The sequence below is a fragment of the Rutilus rutilus genome (genome assembly GCF_951802725.1).
Source record: "Rutilus rutilus genome assembly, chromosome: 22".
Lineage (NCBI taxonomy): Eukaryota > Metazoa > Chordata > Actinopteri > Cypriniformes > Leuciscidae > Rutilus > Rutilus rutilus.
Window position 1 is genome coordinate 17,318,140 of NC_140227.1, and position 17,388 is coordinate 17,335,527.

The 17,388-nt window shown below is 37.6% G+C and overlaps 1 protein-coding gene across 1 annotated transcript in view; it reads left to right on the forward strand.

Moving 5' to 3' along the window:
- ncoa3 (nuclear receptor coactivator 3) overlaps positions 1 to 17,388 on the forward strand; it is a 48,170-nt gene that overhangs the window by 16,606 nt on the left and 14,176 nt on the right. Inside the window, exons 2-8 of the mRNA XM_084396104.1 lie at positions 13,095 to 13,199; positions 13,296 to 13,456; positions 14,546 to 14,646; positions 14,840 to 15,014; positions 15,138 to 15,323; positions 15,426 to 15,512; positions 16,409 to 16,552. Coding sequence (XP_084252230.1) covers positions 13,114 to 13,199; positions 13,296 to 13,456; positions 14,546 to 14,646; positions 14,840 to 15,014; positions 15,138 to 15,323; positions 15,426 to 15,512; positions 16,409 to 16,552 — 940 coding nt within the window. The 5' untranslated portion in view covers positions 13,095 to 13,113. The remainder of the gene's footprint in view (positions 1 to 13,094; positions 13,200 to 13,295; positions 13,457 to 14,545; positions 14,647 to 14,839; positions 15,015 to 15,137; positions 15,324 to 15,425; positions 15,513 to 16,408; positions 16,553 to 17,388) is intronic.

A 17,388-nucleotide genomic window follows, 5' to 3' on the forward strand; every position in this document is an offset into this window, starting at 1 on the left:
GAACCTCAGAAAGAAGTAAACAGCAATCATTCAATTTGCTGGCTTAAGCCATTTGAAATTATAGGCTGAAGGGTTTAACTGTACGATTAATATTAAATTAGGTCTATTATTTAATATCAATGTAATATTACATTAATATGATATTCAAGAGGACTAACTGAAGTGGATCAAAAAGTTACTGCATAATAATAATACTTATATTTATTCTATACTTATTATTCAAACTGTAACATCAATATATCAAATCTAATATTTCAGCCAGTGCAAGTTCATTTGAAGTGGGTCAAATTACAGCTTATTATTATGTTAGGGGGTAACAGTTTAGGACCCAAGGACCAGATGTTTGAAAGAAGACCCGGAGTCAGAATTATAATAAATTGAAGAAAAGATTTACTGAAGATAGTTTCATCAGCAGAAGTCAGCTTCAAGACTCACACAGGAGTTCGTAGGCCGCCCCGCTTACAGTTACAAAGATCACAGCAGTTATACCATTTCCAAGGTCTAAGCTACGTCATTGCTTACAGGTTGAATGATTCTCATTGGCTAAGAAATATAGTAATTTTCCACACATATACAGATAGACTGAAGCATATCTCCAACGATTATGCAGCTGACACTCGGACCCTGAAGTTAGGCACGTCGTGGCCTTCCAGGTCGCAGATTTGGGTTTCTGGGCGCCAGCATGTCCCGAACAACAACTCAGTCAATCTCCAATAATGCCAGTGGTTCCTTAACCTGTAACCAAGAAGACTAACACACACACCGACAGCTTCCACAAGCTTGGATTTGGCCAGGCTCTAACTATAAATAAAAGAGTCCTCTCAAAACATCAAGATAATGCATTCTTTCTCTCAAGGAGAGCTACACTTTAGTCTAACTGGAAAGTAAGGCTTTAACAACAAAATGGTCCCTTAAACTATAGATTTCATTGACCCCTGTGACCATAGTTGTCAGAGTACCCTAGAAAAACAGATGAATGCAATAGCCGCTTTCCGACCAAGTAGTTACAGGAACTTTAGTTCACTTCTAAACAGTTCTAAGAACTACTCTCCCCCAAACTCAGTTTTGCTGTTTGCGTTCGCACTGGCCAAGCGGCCATAGGAACTGGTAGGAGGAGTAAGGGCGTGACGCAAGCATGTGACTTTTATTTTGACGGCGCGACGGACCTTTATTTTGGCGGCGCTGAGAACGCCAGAGCAAACAATGCTCGCATTCTCTGTGTTAGTTAGCGATCTGTCTAACAGTACTGTTTAATATGTTATTAGATAGAACTGTTATAGAAAGTAGACAGTATATGAAAAAAAGGTTATTAGCCTATGCCGTGTGGTTGATGTCCAGTGTTGCTAGCGGGGCAGATAAACATAATCATGTTTGGCTTGGTCCCCTCAAAGTTGCGTTGGATTTTCTCTTCAGCATAAAGGTTTAGAGGCCCATCTATAGCCGCTTTCCGACCGGAGGAACCTTTTCACAGTTCCTAGAACTATTGGCTAAAGTACCCGGATGTCGGCGTGTTCGCACCGCAGGAACTAGGAACGATTTTAGTTAACTCCATTTGGAGGAACTAATTTAGGTCCTACTTCAGAGTAGGGTCTAAACCAGCACTATAGGAACTACCCGTGACGTTAGTGTACGCTGATTGACCGAACGCACACGGAGCACCAGCACCTGCCATTTTTAAAACAGCTAGAATGTAAACACACAGATTATAGCCTATATATTTACTCCAGAAACTAACTATACAAACATGGAAAACAGTGATAGATGGGCCTCTAAACCTTTATGCTGAAGAGAAAATCCAACGCAACTTTGAGGGGACCAAGCCAAACATGATTATGTTTATCTGCCCCGCTAGCAACACTGGACATCAACCACACGGCATAGGCTAATAACCTTTTTTTAATATACTGTCTACTTTCTATAACAGTTCTATCTAATAACATATTAAACAGTACTGTTAGACAGATCGCTAACTAATAAACACAGAGAATGCGAGCATTGTTTGCTCTGGCGTTCTCAGCGCCGCCAAAATAAAGGTCCGTCGCGCCGTCAAAATAAAAGTCACCGTGCTTGCGTCACGCCCTTACCCCTCCTACCAGTTCCTATGGCCGCTTGGCCAGTGCGAACGCAAACAGCAAAACTGAGTTTGGGGGAGAGTAGTTCTTAGAACTGTTTAGAAGTGGACAGTTCCTAGAACTAAGTTCCTGTAACTACTTGGTCGGAAAGCGGCTATTGTTTTCCATGTTTGTATAGTTAGTTTCTGGAGTAAATATATAGGCTATAATCTGTGTATTTACATTCTAGCTGTTTTAAAAATGGCGGGTGCTGGTGCTCCGCGTGCGTTCGGTCATCAGCGTACACTAACGTCACGGGTAGTTCCTATAGTGCTGGTTTAGACCCTACTCTGAAGTAGGACCTAAATTAGTTCCTCCAAATGGAGTTCCTAGAACTAAAATCGTTCCTAGTTCCTGCGGTGCGAACACGCCGACATCCGGGTACTTTAGCCAATAGTTCTAGGAACTGTGAAAAGGTTCCTCCGGTCGGAAAGCGGCTATTGACACATGTTGAAGACCTTTCTCAAACAAAACACCTTTCCATATTTCATTTCTGGAAGCCAGGCTACATGAGCAAGCACTGTTACTGAAATAAAAATACAGACATTAGAGAATACATGAAAAGAACATTTCAGTGATCACACTGGTAACTTCTATAACAAAGTAAAATCTCACAAGCATAGAGAAATCATTCAACTCATGTGATGTTTAGAAGGGAAAAATATCAATTAATACCTTGATTATACATTACATATACATTGAAGCAGCAGTGGATTCCAATCCACACCCTTCAATTATAAATGTTATTAAGACCTGTTGTTGTTATTAATATTAGTAGTGGTATTATACATAATATCTAAAGATCTAATATTTAATATCAAAATAAAATTACATTTAGCAGAAGTTCAGCCCTAACTTCAATTCAAGTGAAACTGAAGTGGATCAAACAAAGAGATTTGAGTCCAGTTATATGAATGGAATTTGAACTGAGGTCACTAAATGTGTAATTGGTTGAAATACTGGAATGTAGAGCTGCACGATTAATCATTAAAAGATCACAATCTTGATTCCAACACTCGTGCGATCTTATTTCTAAATGACTACAATTCGCCTGTCTATTAAACCTTTGACAAAACCACAGCGTAACATTCAAATCTGCTTTGCTGCCTCTGAGCCAGAGAGAGCATTTCTCATGTACGTATGAAACGGCTTCACAAATTGTCTTTTCAACCACACAGTATCATTATTTCTGTTACAATTATTCAAATTATCACAGAAGTACTGGGATAAAAGTTTATAGGTTGAATATAAACACTGATGTCTACAGTAGCGATCAGAATAGAGCAAATCACCTTTTTGAAATTAACTTGATGCTTCAAATACCGATTGTATCATTGCATCATCATTACATCATTGAATCATTCATTCAAGAGTTTCGTTCAAAAACGCTGATTAAACAATTGAAGTATTTCATTAATCATTCATTCAAATCTCTTTTTTTTTTAAATAGTTGATTCAAAAAAAAAAAATTAAATAGACTGCTTAAAGGCACAATATGTAAGATTTTTAGATTAAAATATTCAAAGACCACTTGAACAATGTTCTATATTTTGTTGACTTGTCAAGTCAAGTATATTTGTATAGCGCTTTTCACAATACAGATTGTATCAAAGCAGCTTCACAGTATTAAATTAAAATAATACAACAAGGTTTGTTTCTAGTGGAATTTATTGATTGATAAAATTTAATTAAATATCCCCAAAATATCCCCAACTGAGCAAGCCAAAGGCAACAGTGGCAAGGAACCGAAAAACTCCATCAAGTGACCTAATGGTAGTGTGTACTTACTTGTGTACTTACATTATCTCAAATCTTTCCAACAATGTTTAAATCCAGAGAAATCAGCAATTTTAACCAGTGATTAAAGCACTAAAGCTATTTGTTTTAGCCCGTGTCATTGCGTCGCCTTTCAATGACGTCACATCCGCGTTACCCTCGATTTCCGTTTTTACTTCCATAGAAACCAAGGAAGCACCAAAGACACTTTAATATATTGTTTTATAAAACATGTGAGCAACTGTTTAAATACTTTTATCAGACAACTAATCATTGTTATAGTCATAGTCATTGTTAGTAAAGTGTTTGTACCATGTCTCAGAGACAACGCTATTTTGTCAAGTGTTTTTGTAGTAACAGTAATACAGCATTTTCTTTGCCATACAATATATTTTGTAATTAATTGCATGCCATTTAGCAACACAAGGCATCCAGCTTTCATTACTGGTAATATGATTACAAATTTAATTCGTCATATAAAGTGACCTGTATGAGTAGTAATTCAACACTTGCGGCTGAGCATGAAATAAAATAATGTGAAGGAGGCGGATGTTAAACGTTACTTTAATCGTAAAATAAACAAAAACAACGAAACGAAAGGAGCGGCAGCGGCCGAATGCGATATATAAGCATAATAGAAACTACAACGTAAAATATTCCAGGCTCTCGGCCCCGCAACGTTATTAAAACTTGAATACGTTAGCTCATCCATGAACATGATTTCTGCTTTAGTTCCCGTCGGATTGCTTTCCCATGATTCCACACTCATTCACGACGTCATCAAGCTCCGACTTTATTGTTTTGAATATTGTTTTAACATTTTGTCAGAACCTCTATTACATTTGACTTTGTTTACTTGTCTGGTCATAATTGTGGGAGAATCGTGATCTCTATTTAAAACAAAACAAAAATCATGATTCTCAATTTGTCCACAATCGTGCAGCTCTGGAATGTTTTATTGCAAAAACAAAGTGAGCTGGATTTTTTTTTTTTTATGTTTTATTATCATTCATGTTTGGGTCTGTTTAAAGTGTGTGAACATGAAAGAGCTTTTAAAGTGAATGAACATGAAATAGCATTAACAAACCTATTTGGCTTCCTAAATGTGTAATATTTCCAAGTGTAACCAGGTATTCAGTGAGAACAACTGTGTAATGTGCAATTTGCTGTCCTCTGACAGTCAGTGCATGGTGTAAATCTTGCATTCACTTTTCTGTAAGTGGCAGTTTGGTTTAAAACAGCTCCTGTTTTATAGAAAATGCCAAATGGAGTTTTTATGACGTATTGAAAATAAGCTAATAACATATTTAACCTTAATGCATGCTTGAAGTGTAATTTGTTAAATGGCTTGATATACCTTTCATTGCACATGGAGGACAGAGTCGCAGGTGCCGCTGACATAATTATGTTTCTTTTCAATAATGCATTTGTCCCTTTAACTCAGTGTGATAGTTTTGAACAGCCCATTGAATTTCACTGCTGATATGTATGGAAAAAGGGCTCTGAGGTATTGAGGTGGACTGTGTGTTGTGTGTATTTGGCGACAGGAGGCAGCCCCATCAATAATGCAGGTTCTCTCTGTATGGGGTCAAGGCATGATGGGATATTAAGACGTTACCCTACTGGTCGTCAGGGAAACAGGCAGAGGAGACAGCAGCAATTGGGGAGGGTGGTGGTGGTTGTGGTTTTGTAGCCTATATCTGTTGAATTTGTAGTCGGTAAATCTCTAGTTTTTCATATCTTAATTTTCATTAATAAATTATTCTTTCCCCTCCAGCCAGTGTATTAGTATCCATAAAACGTGACAGATGCATTTGTATTTACAAATAGCCGTTGAATTTACTGCTTCTGTATTTAGAATTTTACAACAGAATCGCAAACAAAGATTGAGACACGTATTGAATGTCACACAATAAATGCATGATGATTTGGTTGTCAGTTGTATTATAAAATACATTGTGAATATTGCAATATATTTTTTTCAAGTGCTCTTTGTCTCGTGACGATGATTAATAACGTGTCTAGGGCTGACACAGTTCCTCTATTAAATTTGAATACTTGATTAAAAAAAAAATACCCGGAAGTGGTGCATTCCAAGGATGAGAATCCATTAACCGCATTACGCAGGTTAATATTTTTAACCTAAACAAAATTTTTTTAGAGTCCTCTCAGCCCCAAACATGCTGCTGTTCTCCCTTAGTCAACAAATGAATAACTTTTATAATGATATGAAAGCACATACGGTAGTGTAGAGTATATAACATACCGTTTCATTGTCTGTTTTAAATCCACATCTGAAACCACATCCACAGCCTTCACGTGTCAAAACAAACTCCGCGAGGTGTCAGTGATAGTTTTTATTTCGCCTCTAGAGGCCGCTCTCATATTGTGTAATGACAGCGCACCCTTCTCAGCCGCTCCAGCTATGGACGCAACCTGGAAAAACGATCAGTATGGATTTTTGCCGATAACTGATTGTTCCAGCAATGGGCCATCTGTGCCTATTAATCGACAAAACCGGTCAATCAGTCGACCTCTATTTGTCACTGTGTGGCATTTTTCATGCATTAAAGGGATACTCCACTTTTTTGGGAAATAGGCTCATTTTACAACTCCTCCAGAGTTAAACAGTTGAGTTTTACCGTTTTCGAATCCATTCAGCCGAACTCCGGGTCTGGCGGTACCACTTTTAGCATAGCTTAGCATAGATCATTGAATCGGACAAGACCATTAGCATCTCTCTCAAAAAAAATGACCAAAGAGTTTCGATATTTTTCCTATTTAAAACTTGACTCTTCTGTAGTTGCATCGTGTACTAAGACCGACGGAAAATGTAAAGTTGCGATTTTCTAGGCTGATATGGCTAGGAACTATACTCTCATTCCTGCGTAATAATCAAGAAACTTTGCTGCCGTACCATGAGTCCAGCAGGCGTAATGATATGACGCAATGCCTGAAAATAGGTTAGACAAACTTAGTCCCGGTCACGTTGGAAGCTACTGAGATGGGGACTATTTTCAGGCGCTGCGTCATATCATTACGCCTGCAAGTTTTAAATAGGAAAAATATCGAAACTCTTTGGTCATTTTTTTGAGAGAGATGCTAATGGTCTTGTCCGATTCAATGATCTATGCTAAGCTATGCTAAAAGTGGTACCGCCAGACCCGGAGATCGGCTGAATGGATTCGAAAACGGTAAAACTCAACTCTTTAACTCTGGGGGAGTTGTAAAATGAGCCTATTTCCAAAAAAAGTGGAGAATCCCTTTAAACTATTTCCCTAAAGAATAGGCTGAGCCTCTATGTGTGTAAATATTGCTGTTTATTTATTTTTATATATATATATATATGCATGTAAATAAGTGCATGTAAATAAATCCCTTTTCATAATTTTTATCTTTTTTATCATTTCGTCAAGATAATATGCCTTTAATTGTAAACAATTTTACTGTTTTACTTCTTACATTTTGACAGATTGAATTTGATTCCTTTATATGTAAGCAATAAGGTACGAGAGGCTGTGCTGTATCCTGAATAATTCAAAGCTTCGCTTCGTTCGTGTCGTGCCTTCAGCAGTGACTTATTCACGATACAATACTAGCCTTGAGTACCTTACTGCTTTTATAAAACAGTTACCACACAATACAAATATTAAAGCCGAAAAATATGTATCTATGCAACTTTCTTGAAGTAAAATCACTAAAAGCCTTCCTTCAGCTGGGAAAAAAAAAGTCCCTGACTGTAAACAGCAACAGAAGTTACATGCATTATTTCACCATTAGTAGAAAGTGTCAGCAAAGACTGTCTTTATGAGTGAGTGAGTCAGTAGAGAAGACTTTTATATTGAAAGGACTCAAACTTGTGAACACGGAAAAGCAAGACGGAACTGACAAATGACTAGGGTACGGGAAAACCCATTGACTCTTAAAAGGACAAGATTTCGCAGCAGACATTCAAATGGATTTCTTGTTATGAATATAGAACTGACCTGAAGGAAAACGCTGTATCTACTGTAAATGTAGGTACACTCGCTTACTTGATCTCTCACTCTACTCTAGCTTCAATGAACAATATAAATGAGAACAAACATATGTTTACGTTGCTAAGAGTGGTTGTTAGGGGTGTTGTGTAGTGATGCATAGAACCGCTTATCTTGAATAAAACACAGCTATTGACCAATCAGAATCAAGGATTGGCACTTACTGTTTTCTAAATTTAAATAGCCTAGTTCTAAGTAGCTGGTGCTAGCATAAATATACTGAATCAACTCAAGGGTAAAAAAATAACTTGTAGAATATGGCTCCTTTAACATAATTTTGCGAAATTAAGTTCTTATTAAGAGAGTGACAGAGATGATGGGTGGTGGTGTAAGATAAAGTACCCACGGAAAGACACAGACAGACAGATTAGCTTCGAAGAGACTGAACAGAAGAACCAGTTTAGCCCATGAGGTTGAATATGTAAATATGATTGCGAAGAGCCAGCAGGCTTTTTCCAGGAAGAGGAAGCGGTGACGCAGAACTCGGTGTGTGTGGGAAGGCGCAAACAGGATGCCTGTTTTTGCTGCTTCCTGATTCGGATATTCTCGATAACTTTCCCATTAAAATATCCACGTCCAGTCTTTCTGAGAATAGTGGCTCTTTGCTTAGAGATGCTCATCTGGTGCATTCTGGAAGAAGCAGTTTGAAGAGCTCAGCTATAATGAGCGATGCTCTTGTGTGTTTTTATCAGATACCCGGTTCACCTTTTGAACTTCTGAAAGATGGGGAACTGCATCACTGTATAATGGAGCCATAATGTCCTTAAAACCCATTCGCCATCTCGACTGTTAGATCGGAAACATAAGAGCTCCGTACAGAAAGAAGTTGCACTCTTTCTTGTATCCTTGATCCTGCCGTGAGCTTCTACATTCCACATCTCCTGCTTAATTAAAAGCGTATGTGAAGTGCTCATCCTTGGACTGAAGTTGTCTCACTCTTGCTCTTTTTCTGTCTCAGTATTTTGCTTTCACTCGTTCCTCACATTCGCATTCACGCTCACCCTCGCTCTCTCATGCTCTCTTGAGCAGAATGTTGATGTGGTGTCTGGTTTTGTTGCAGGTGCACTTAGAGTATCGATGAGCCTGGAACTGTACATGAATGGAGTAGTAAAGGAACAGATGAAATCTTTTACTCTCTCATTCCTGCTAAACAAATCCTGCTAAAAACAGTCTAGCTTGTTTACTGTTCTCAATTCAATTGGCATTTAGCTGGTTTGACCTGCTGAAAAGTGCGCAAAACCCTTTTGAGACCAGCCAACAGATCAATTTGGACCAGAAAACTAGCATTGTATTGTTTTTAGTTTTTTTTCAATAGATATGTTATTCTAAATCCGTATGACCTGTAAATGACCTCTATATTCTATAATAGAAACAAATGGGGACTGAGGCTGTCAAGGTCCTAAATTGAATAAAAACACCATAAAAGCATCATAAAATAGTCCATGTGACTCATTCACTAAATCTTCCGAAGTCCTATGATAGTTTTATGTGAGGAGCATCAAATTTGCGTTGTTTTCTACTGACAATTTGCCCCTCTGCCATTGCTTTCAAATCTCATTTGCTTTCATGTATATTCAGTTTTTTTAAAATGTGTAATATATTCATAATAATTTATGTGAATTGGATTAGATTTGAGTGTATATTGTGACTTCAGTGTTTGGCACAACATGCTCGGAGCGACCGCAACCCCTTATCGTTACTTAAATATGTTGCATTGGTGAATCATGCCAGTTTTATTAGGGTTTCTCCACCACATAAAGCTATTAAATGGCTTTAGTAAATTGGAATGTATCCTAGGCCACAAGGTACAGTGATCAATACAGTGCAATCCTTTTGTCATTTTTAGAGTCTTGACAGCCCTAATACACATTTGGAAAACATTTAGAACAGTTTAAAATGACATAAAGTTGACTTTTCGATTTTGGATGAAATAACTCTTTAATGACTAGATTTAAATGTTGCCTTGACCTCAAAGGGTTAGTTCGCCCAAAAATTAGTCTGTCATTAATTACTCAACCTCAGAAAGCAGAAAGCTCTTGGATTTCATCAAAAATATCTTAATTTGTGTTCCGAAGATAAACGGAGGTTTTACGGGTTTGGAACGACATGAGGGTGAGTAATTAATGACAGAAATATCATTTTTGGGTCATCATGAACGGTTATCAGTCTATCATTTGTTTCACTCCACTGTAGAGTTCAAGGAGATAGAAAGGGGAAAAGACGGAGCCAGAATAATAAAGAAGTTGGAAGATGCAAATGCTTCAGCAGCAGGTTTCTGGTTTGTGACAGACAGCTGTACGTGTCAGCACAGGCAATGCAGTACGGGCACAGTTGTGTAATGTCTCTCAGTCAGACTCAGGAATGATGAGCTCATACTGAGAGTTTTTAGGTGACAGAGGGCAAACTGTGTGTGTTTTTGTGTGTTTTCCTTAAACGGATTGTTCACCTAGAAATGGATATTGTCATTTACTTACCCTCATCCAATTCCAGCCCTGTATTCATATACAGAACAAAAATTAAGATATTTTTAATAATCTCTATAATATTTTGTCCATGTATTGAAAGTGTATGAAATCAAGATTTTCATGTTTTAAAAAGTACATAAAGACTTCGTAAAAGTAAACCAGAAGATTTGGTTATGGTAAACAGAAGTGTCTAGCAGGCTTGTTTGCGTTCCGGTTTACCATATTTGATGTTCATGTTTGATGTCCATTGATCAATGTTTAAATGTCAATTAAAGCCTAAACTAAATATGTTCATCATATAAAGCAATCATGTCTATTTAAGGCTTGGCTTAAACAGCTTGATTCCCCTTTTTGTGATGTGTTTATGACATTTTTGAAATGTTGATGAATTTTATAGAATCTAAATTCCCAATCAATTCCTGCAAAATTGCCAAAATCCAGTGACACACACACTTTTTTTTTTTTTTTAAGAACACTGTAAAAAAAATAAGGTTTTAACTTTAAAAAAAAAAAAGTGTTCGTGCTACCTTTTTAAATGTTAAGTTTAGTCAACTTAAAATGTAAAGTTGTACTAAGTGACAACTTGGGTATTTGAGTTGACTAAACTTAAAATGATGGCTATACATCACAATAGAGCATAGTTTCAATCAGACTTTAAATCAATGGACAAAAAAGATAAGAGAATATTAAAAGTGTATATATATATATATATATATATAAAAACGGTGTTCTGAAGATGAAGAAAAGTGTTATGGGTTTGGAACAACGCAATGACAGGATTTTAATTGATGGGCGGTGAACTATCTTTTTAAGCAAGGGGAAAAGGTTGTTTGCATGTGTGTGTACAGCGAGGGAAGGGGAAAAGACTGCAATCCGATGGTCTGTGCTCTGAGATTTCCGCTGAACTCTGGGAGGGGTCAGGCCCGGGGCAAGGTCAGGGCTCTAAACAAACACACTCACACACATGCACGCATACAGCAGAAGGTCTATGACCAGTGTGACAGAGACCGATAACAGCAGAAGAAGCCAGAGATAATGAAAAGAACGGAGATGGAAAGACAGCCATGCGTGATTACTTTAAACCCACTGGCCTCAAAGTGATTTTTACTGAATGAATGAAGTAATTTCCCCTCAAGTTTACACAGATGTCTTAGCAAGGTAATCACATGTGTAGTTCATCATATTAACTATGAATATATATTTCACATTAAGGTGTGGTCATTGTAGGCTTTGTGTATGCAAAATATCATTGTATGCTTTGAGTATGCAAAATGTCTTCAAACACTGCAATAAATATTGACAGCATATGATTTCACTCTAGGGCTCCTGTTTAAAAAAAAATTATACATCACAAAAAAAAAATACATTCAAAATTATAAACATCTGCGCAGCCCGACACAGCAACTTTGGCTCAATCAGTGCTGTAGGTTTGGGACGGGACTATCTGTTTGGGTGACCAATGGCAGAATGTTCAGTAAAACGGTCATCGTTTTTGCAGTTGGTGACACTAGTGTCAATTCAGTTCCTATTTACAAGCTTCACAAGGTCATTTCAATTTAATAACAGTCATTCGTTTTGGGAATCGGCCTGTGTGATCTTCAATCAATATCGGGACTGTTCCAAAGAAGATATATAGCAGTTTTAAAATCAGTATTTTTGCACAGAAGTCACACACTTCACCTTTTCAATAAATGGCTGTCGATTTTATATTTTGTATCTAATGCATTTATACATTTTACCTGTGGATAAAGTTTGATTCATATTTTGGGTTCACTCTGTCTTTACATAACTTGAAAGGAAGACATCTTACAGACATATCAGAACTGGTAGTGCCAGTTACAACAACAAAAGGAAAGGAAAAAAAAAAGTGTCACTAAAAAGGAGGAAGTGTTGTCATTGGTGAAGTGGGCGGAGCAATGACGGTAAAAGGTGGAAGAAATGGTGTGATTGTGTGTCAGACGTGTGGAGGAAGGACATTATATTTCTGAAATGCATTTTGGGAGGGGGGCTCGAGAGTGTTTTGTGACCACATTGTCTTTAATTCTGTATTAGAGTAATTCAGATTCATTAGTCTGCTTTTTAATTAGATCATTTATACATTTCATTTATATTTTGTGCAGCGTACGGCTTCACGGATTGAGATAATTGACCCAGTCCCTGCTATAGAAACACACACACACACACACACACACACACACACACACACACACACACACACACACACACACACACACACACACACACACACACACACACACACACACACACACACACACACACACACACACACACACACACACACACACACACACACACACACACACACACACTGAGGGTTGGTCCATTTCCCCTGGGGCCCCGTTTCACTCCATCATAATCAGTGTCTCTTCTCAGACTCACTGTCACACAAACACACTCACACACGCACGCAGCACCGCTGCTGAGGCCTGGAACATTCCGCGCATTCAGCTGTATGTGGGAACACTTAAAAATAAGCCGTACACACAAACACACACACATGCAGTTTTTTTACTAAACCATTTGGAAAGAGATGAAGCCCTCAAGTGCATTGTGTAGAAGTGTCAAAGTCAGCTCATTACTTGTTTGAAGTACACTTGTGGTGTTTTCCTATCATTTTGAGATCATAATATGCCTTTGGATGTGTGTTTTCTGCCCCAAATCTAAACTTTGTGTGTGTTTCTTAGGTGCTGATATGTTTTAAACATGAGTGGAGTGGGTGAGAACTCACTTGAGCCGTTGTGCTCGGACCGGAAGCGCAAACTCTCCACATGTGACACACCAGGACAAGGGTGAGACTTTTTTGAACGTGAACGTGAACATGCAACAAGCAATGTATTACATGTTTTTTCGTCACTAAAATGACATATGTGTGGTTTTTATTACAGATGTGATAAGCGCAGGAGGGAACAGGAGAGCAAGTATATAGAGGAGCTGGCCGAACTGATTTCGGCCAACCTTAGTGACATCGACAGCTTCAATGTCAAACCCGATAAATGTGCCATCCTTAAAGAGACAGTGCGCCAGATACGACAGATTAAAGAGCAAGGTACACATCTGCTCGAACTGCTCTTTTACATATCAGCCTGTAACAATATTGACTAAACCCACAGTGTGCGGAACCGGATGAATTGGCTCGGTTTTATAAAACGCTGCCACCTGGTGGCAAGTGTAATGTTGTGTTACTGCAGTCTGGTGTGTGCATCTTCAACACATTTGCTACTTTTAGCAGATAAAAAATAAGTTTCTCTTTTAAATACATTGCATTCATGACTTTGCCCGTGGATGTAAATGAATGTGAATGAGACTGGATTGTCTAGAAGCAAAATTTAGCAAATCAAATTTGACTAAAATCAATAAATCATTGTACATAAAGAAAAACGTGGTGTAAAATAATTAACTTTATTACTATATTTGTAAGATTTGGAGTATATTTTCTACAATGACAGCCCTGTTTTCATCCCTCTCTTAATTATATATTGCATTCAAAACAGTATTCTCCACAAGTCTGTTGCATGAGACAGGCCTATACATGCCTTTTTGCATATAGACTATATAACCCGGTGTTCACACAGCGAAACTATGAAAAGGCATCGGTGTTCATTCTACCTTATTTGACATTCAGTCAGTTAGTCTTGTCTAAATATTTCTAAACTTTTTCAAACTGTTCTCTTGCTGTAATATTCTATATGTGAAAACATTTTTGTGTGTTTTTGAAAGAAGTCTCTGGCACTCACTAAGTCTGCAATTATTTGATTACAAATACAGTAAAATCAGTCATATTGAGAGAGTTTATTACAGTGTAAAATAACAGTTTTAGTTTTAAATAAATTTTAAAGTGTAATTTATTCAGTAAAGCTGAATTTCCAGCATGATCACTCCAGTCTTCAGTGTCACATTATCCTTCAGAAACATTTTAATATTTCTTTGATGAATAGAATTCTTTTGATGAAATATTTTGTAGCATTGTTAATTGTCACTTTTGATCAATTTAATGCATCTTTGCTGAATAAATGTGTTAATATGTTTCGAAAAATACATTTATAAAGAAATACATTGCCATTTAAACGTTTTTTACAACTTTGTGTATTTTTCTCAAATATTTCTAATATGTGGTTTAAAATCGCACGTCACACAGGTAAAAGTTCATGTGGCGATGATGATGTCCAGAAGGCGGACGTCTCCTCTACTGGTCCAGGAGTCATCGACAAGGACCATCTGGGCCCTCTGTTGCTACAGGTTAGATTAGAGACCTAAAGGTCAAGGGTCACCTGTAGAACATTTGCAATTATAATTTAGTGTCTTATATGAAGTTTCCAAAGGATTGGGAAATTATTAAAACAAGTTAGGTTTATTTTTTAACATACGTGTAACCCGTATTTATTCATAATGAATTAATAATATCAATTCTGCATCTTTTTCTCTCATTCAGGCTCTGGATGGGTTTTTGTTTGTGGTGAGTCGTGAAGGCAGCATTGTGTTTGTGTCAGATAATGTGACTCAGTACCTGCAGTATAAACAGGAGGAGCTGATCAACACCAGCATCTACAACATACTGCATGAGGAAGACAGGGAAGAATTGCATAAAAACTTGCCCAAAAGCAATGGTACGAATGCTGTTGTGTTAAGAAATTAAACAATGTGTTATGTGAATGTTGCTCTTTGACTGTTCATACATAAATTCATGATGCCATTTGATTAAAGCAAAACTTTTCTGTATGTATGTTAAGGTCCCAACAGTGTGTCATGGGGTGGTGATGCTTCCCGTCAGAAGAGTCACACGTTTAACTGCCGCATGCTGGTGAAGTTTGGCCATGGTGTTCCTGGAGGTGAGGAAGGGTCCGGTGGGCCACGCTACGAGACTATGCAATGCTTCGCTCTCACGCAGCCTAAAGCAATGATGGAGGAAGGGGAAGGTCAGTTGTAAATTTATACATTTCAATACTTTTATTCAGATTGAGGTCTGTTTTTTTGCAGTGCAGTTTAAGTATAAAGAGTGTTTTCTTTCTGTTTTTCAGACCTGCAGTCGTGTATGATTTGTGTTGCACGAAGAGTGACGGCAGTTGAGAGGACAGAAAGATTCAGCACTAGACACGAACTAACAGGTAAAATTGACCATGGTGCCATTGAGCTCAATGTAAATTTCGTCAGCGAAATTACTTGTGACAAGGTGAAAAGTCGTCATGACAGAAATTTTATGATTTTTAATTAAAATGACTTAAGCTCATTAAATACTGTTAATAAAATGCGTTTGATATACACTGCAGGATATTAAAAAGGCGATAACAGTGTTTACAAAGTGAATTTACATAGAATTAATGTGAATATTGCAATTATTAAACTGAACTAGCAGGTTAATAAGCTCTTTTAAAAACACATACACACACATATGATGACATATACTTGACAGTAACAGTGAATTTTATAATGTATACATTTTCAGTTGTAGTCTTTTAAAAAAGGCATCTGAAATAACTAAGTGTAATGTAGTGTTTTCAAAAATATAGATTTTTTCGATACATTTTGATACTGAAATATCTAAAACGCTTCCAATCCTCATTTTCCACAGAATAGATACACGATACCAGCTGCGCTTTCTCACTCTCGTCTCTCCGACAGCGAGTTGACACACAAACCCGCCCCTCCTCGCTCGTTTCATTTGCTCTGGATGAATTTTGTTGGTGTTACAAGGGCTTGCATTTAATAATTGTACTCATTCAGCAGATTTTGTGCTCACACCTTAAGTGCATGCACATAAAGCCGCCTCTCAATACTAAACTGAGTTATTTTTCACAGCTTTTACAGTCAAATACACAATAATGTCAAATACAAAATAATGTCAAAATCCCGGTCTTGGTGAGTATTCACGTAAACGGTCAGTTATGTTTTAAGTGAGCGTAATTGTTGAGTAAGAAAACGCATGTGTAACAGTATAATGGATCCGTACAAGTGACAGCAGTGACCAAATAATGAGATAATATTAAAATTCATTTGACTACAGGTAAACTTATCGAGATCGAGCAGCAGAGCCTGTTGCACACCACCATGCGTCCTGGCTGGGAGGATTTAGTGCGCAGGTGTATGCAGATGTTCCTGCATCGCAGCGAGGGTCAGCCCTGGTCCTACAAGAGACACTATCATGAAGGTATGTGATCTTTTCATTTCTAGTGCGAACCCTTTTCACATTTCTGGGGTTCTCAGAAGCGTCATAGCTGGTTAAACTTCTATAGTGGTGAATGGAAGCTATAACAAATATATTTGTTGCTTTCCCATTTGTTACAATAGCAAAATATTAAAAAATCCATGCTAGTGTCTATTTTTTGTGTTTATTTTTCTAAAATAAAATTTTCATTAATTTAATTAATTACTCACCTTGATGTCGTTCCAAACCCCTAAGACTTTCGTTCACCTGGGGAACACAAATGAAGATATTTTTGATGAAATCTGAGAGCTTTCTGTCCTTCCATTGACAGCTACGCAATTACCACTTTGACGCTTCAAAAAGTTCATAAAGAGATCATAAAACTAATCCATATGAATTGAGCAGTTTAGTCCAAATTTTCTGAAGAGACTTGATCGCTTTATATGATGAACAGATTTAATTTAGGCTTTTATTCATATATAAACATTCATCAATACATCAGTTGTGGTAAACGGAAGCTCAAGGACGTTCGCGTGACGTGTGAGAACCAATGAGGTTCATTTTCGTGTTATGCAGCACGTTTGAACTTCAGCTGGAACCAATGAGGTTCATTCTTGTGTAACGCAGCACGTTTGAACTTCAGCAGGAACCAATGAGGTTAATTTTCGTGTTACGCAGCACGTTTGAACTTCAGCAGGAACCAATGAGGTTCATTCTTGTGTAACGCAGCACGTTTGAACTTCAGCAGGAACCAATGAGGTTCATTCTTGTGTAACGCAGCACGTTTGAACTTCAGCAGGAACCAATGAGGTTCATTCTTGTGTAACGCAGCACGTTTG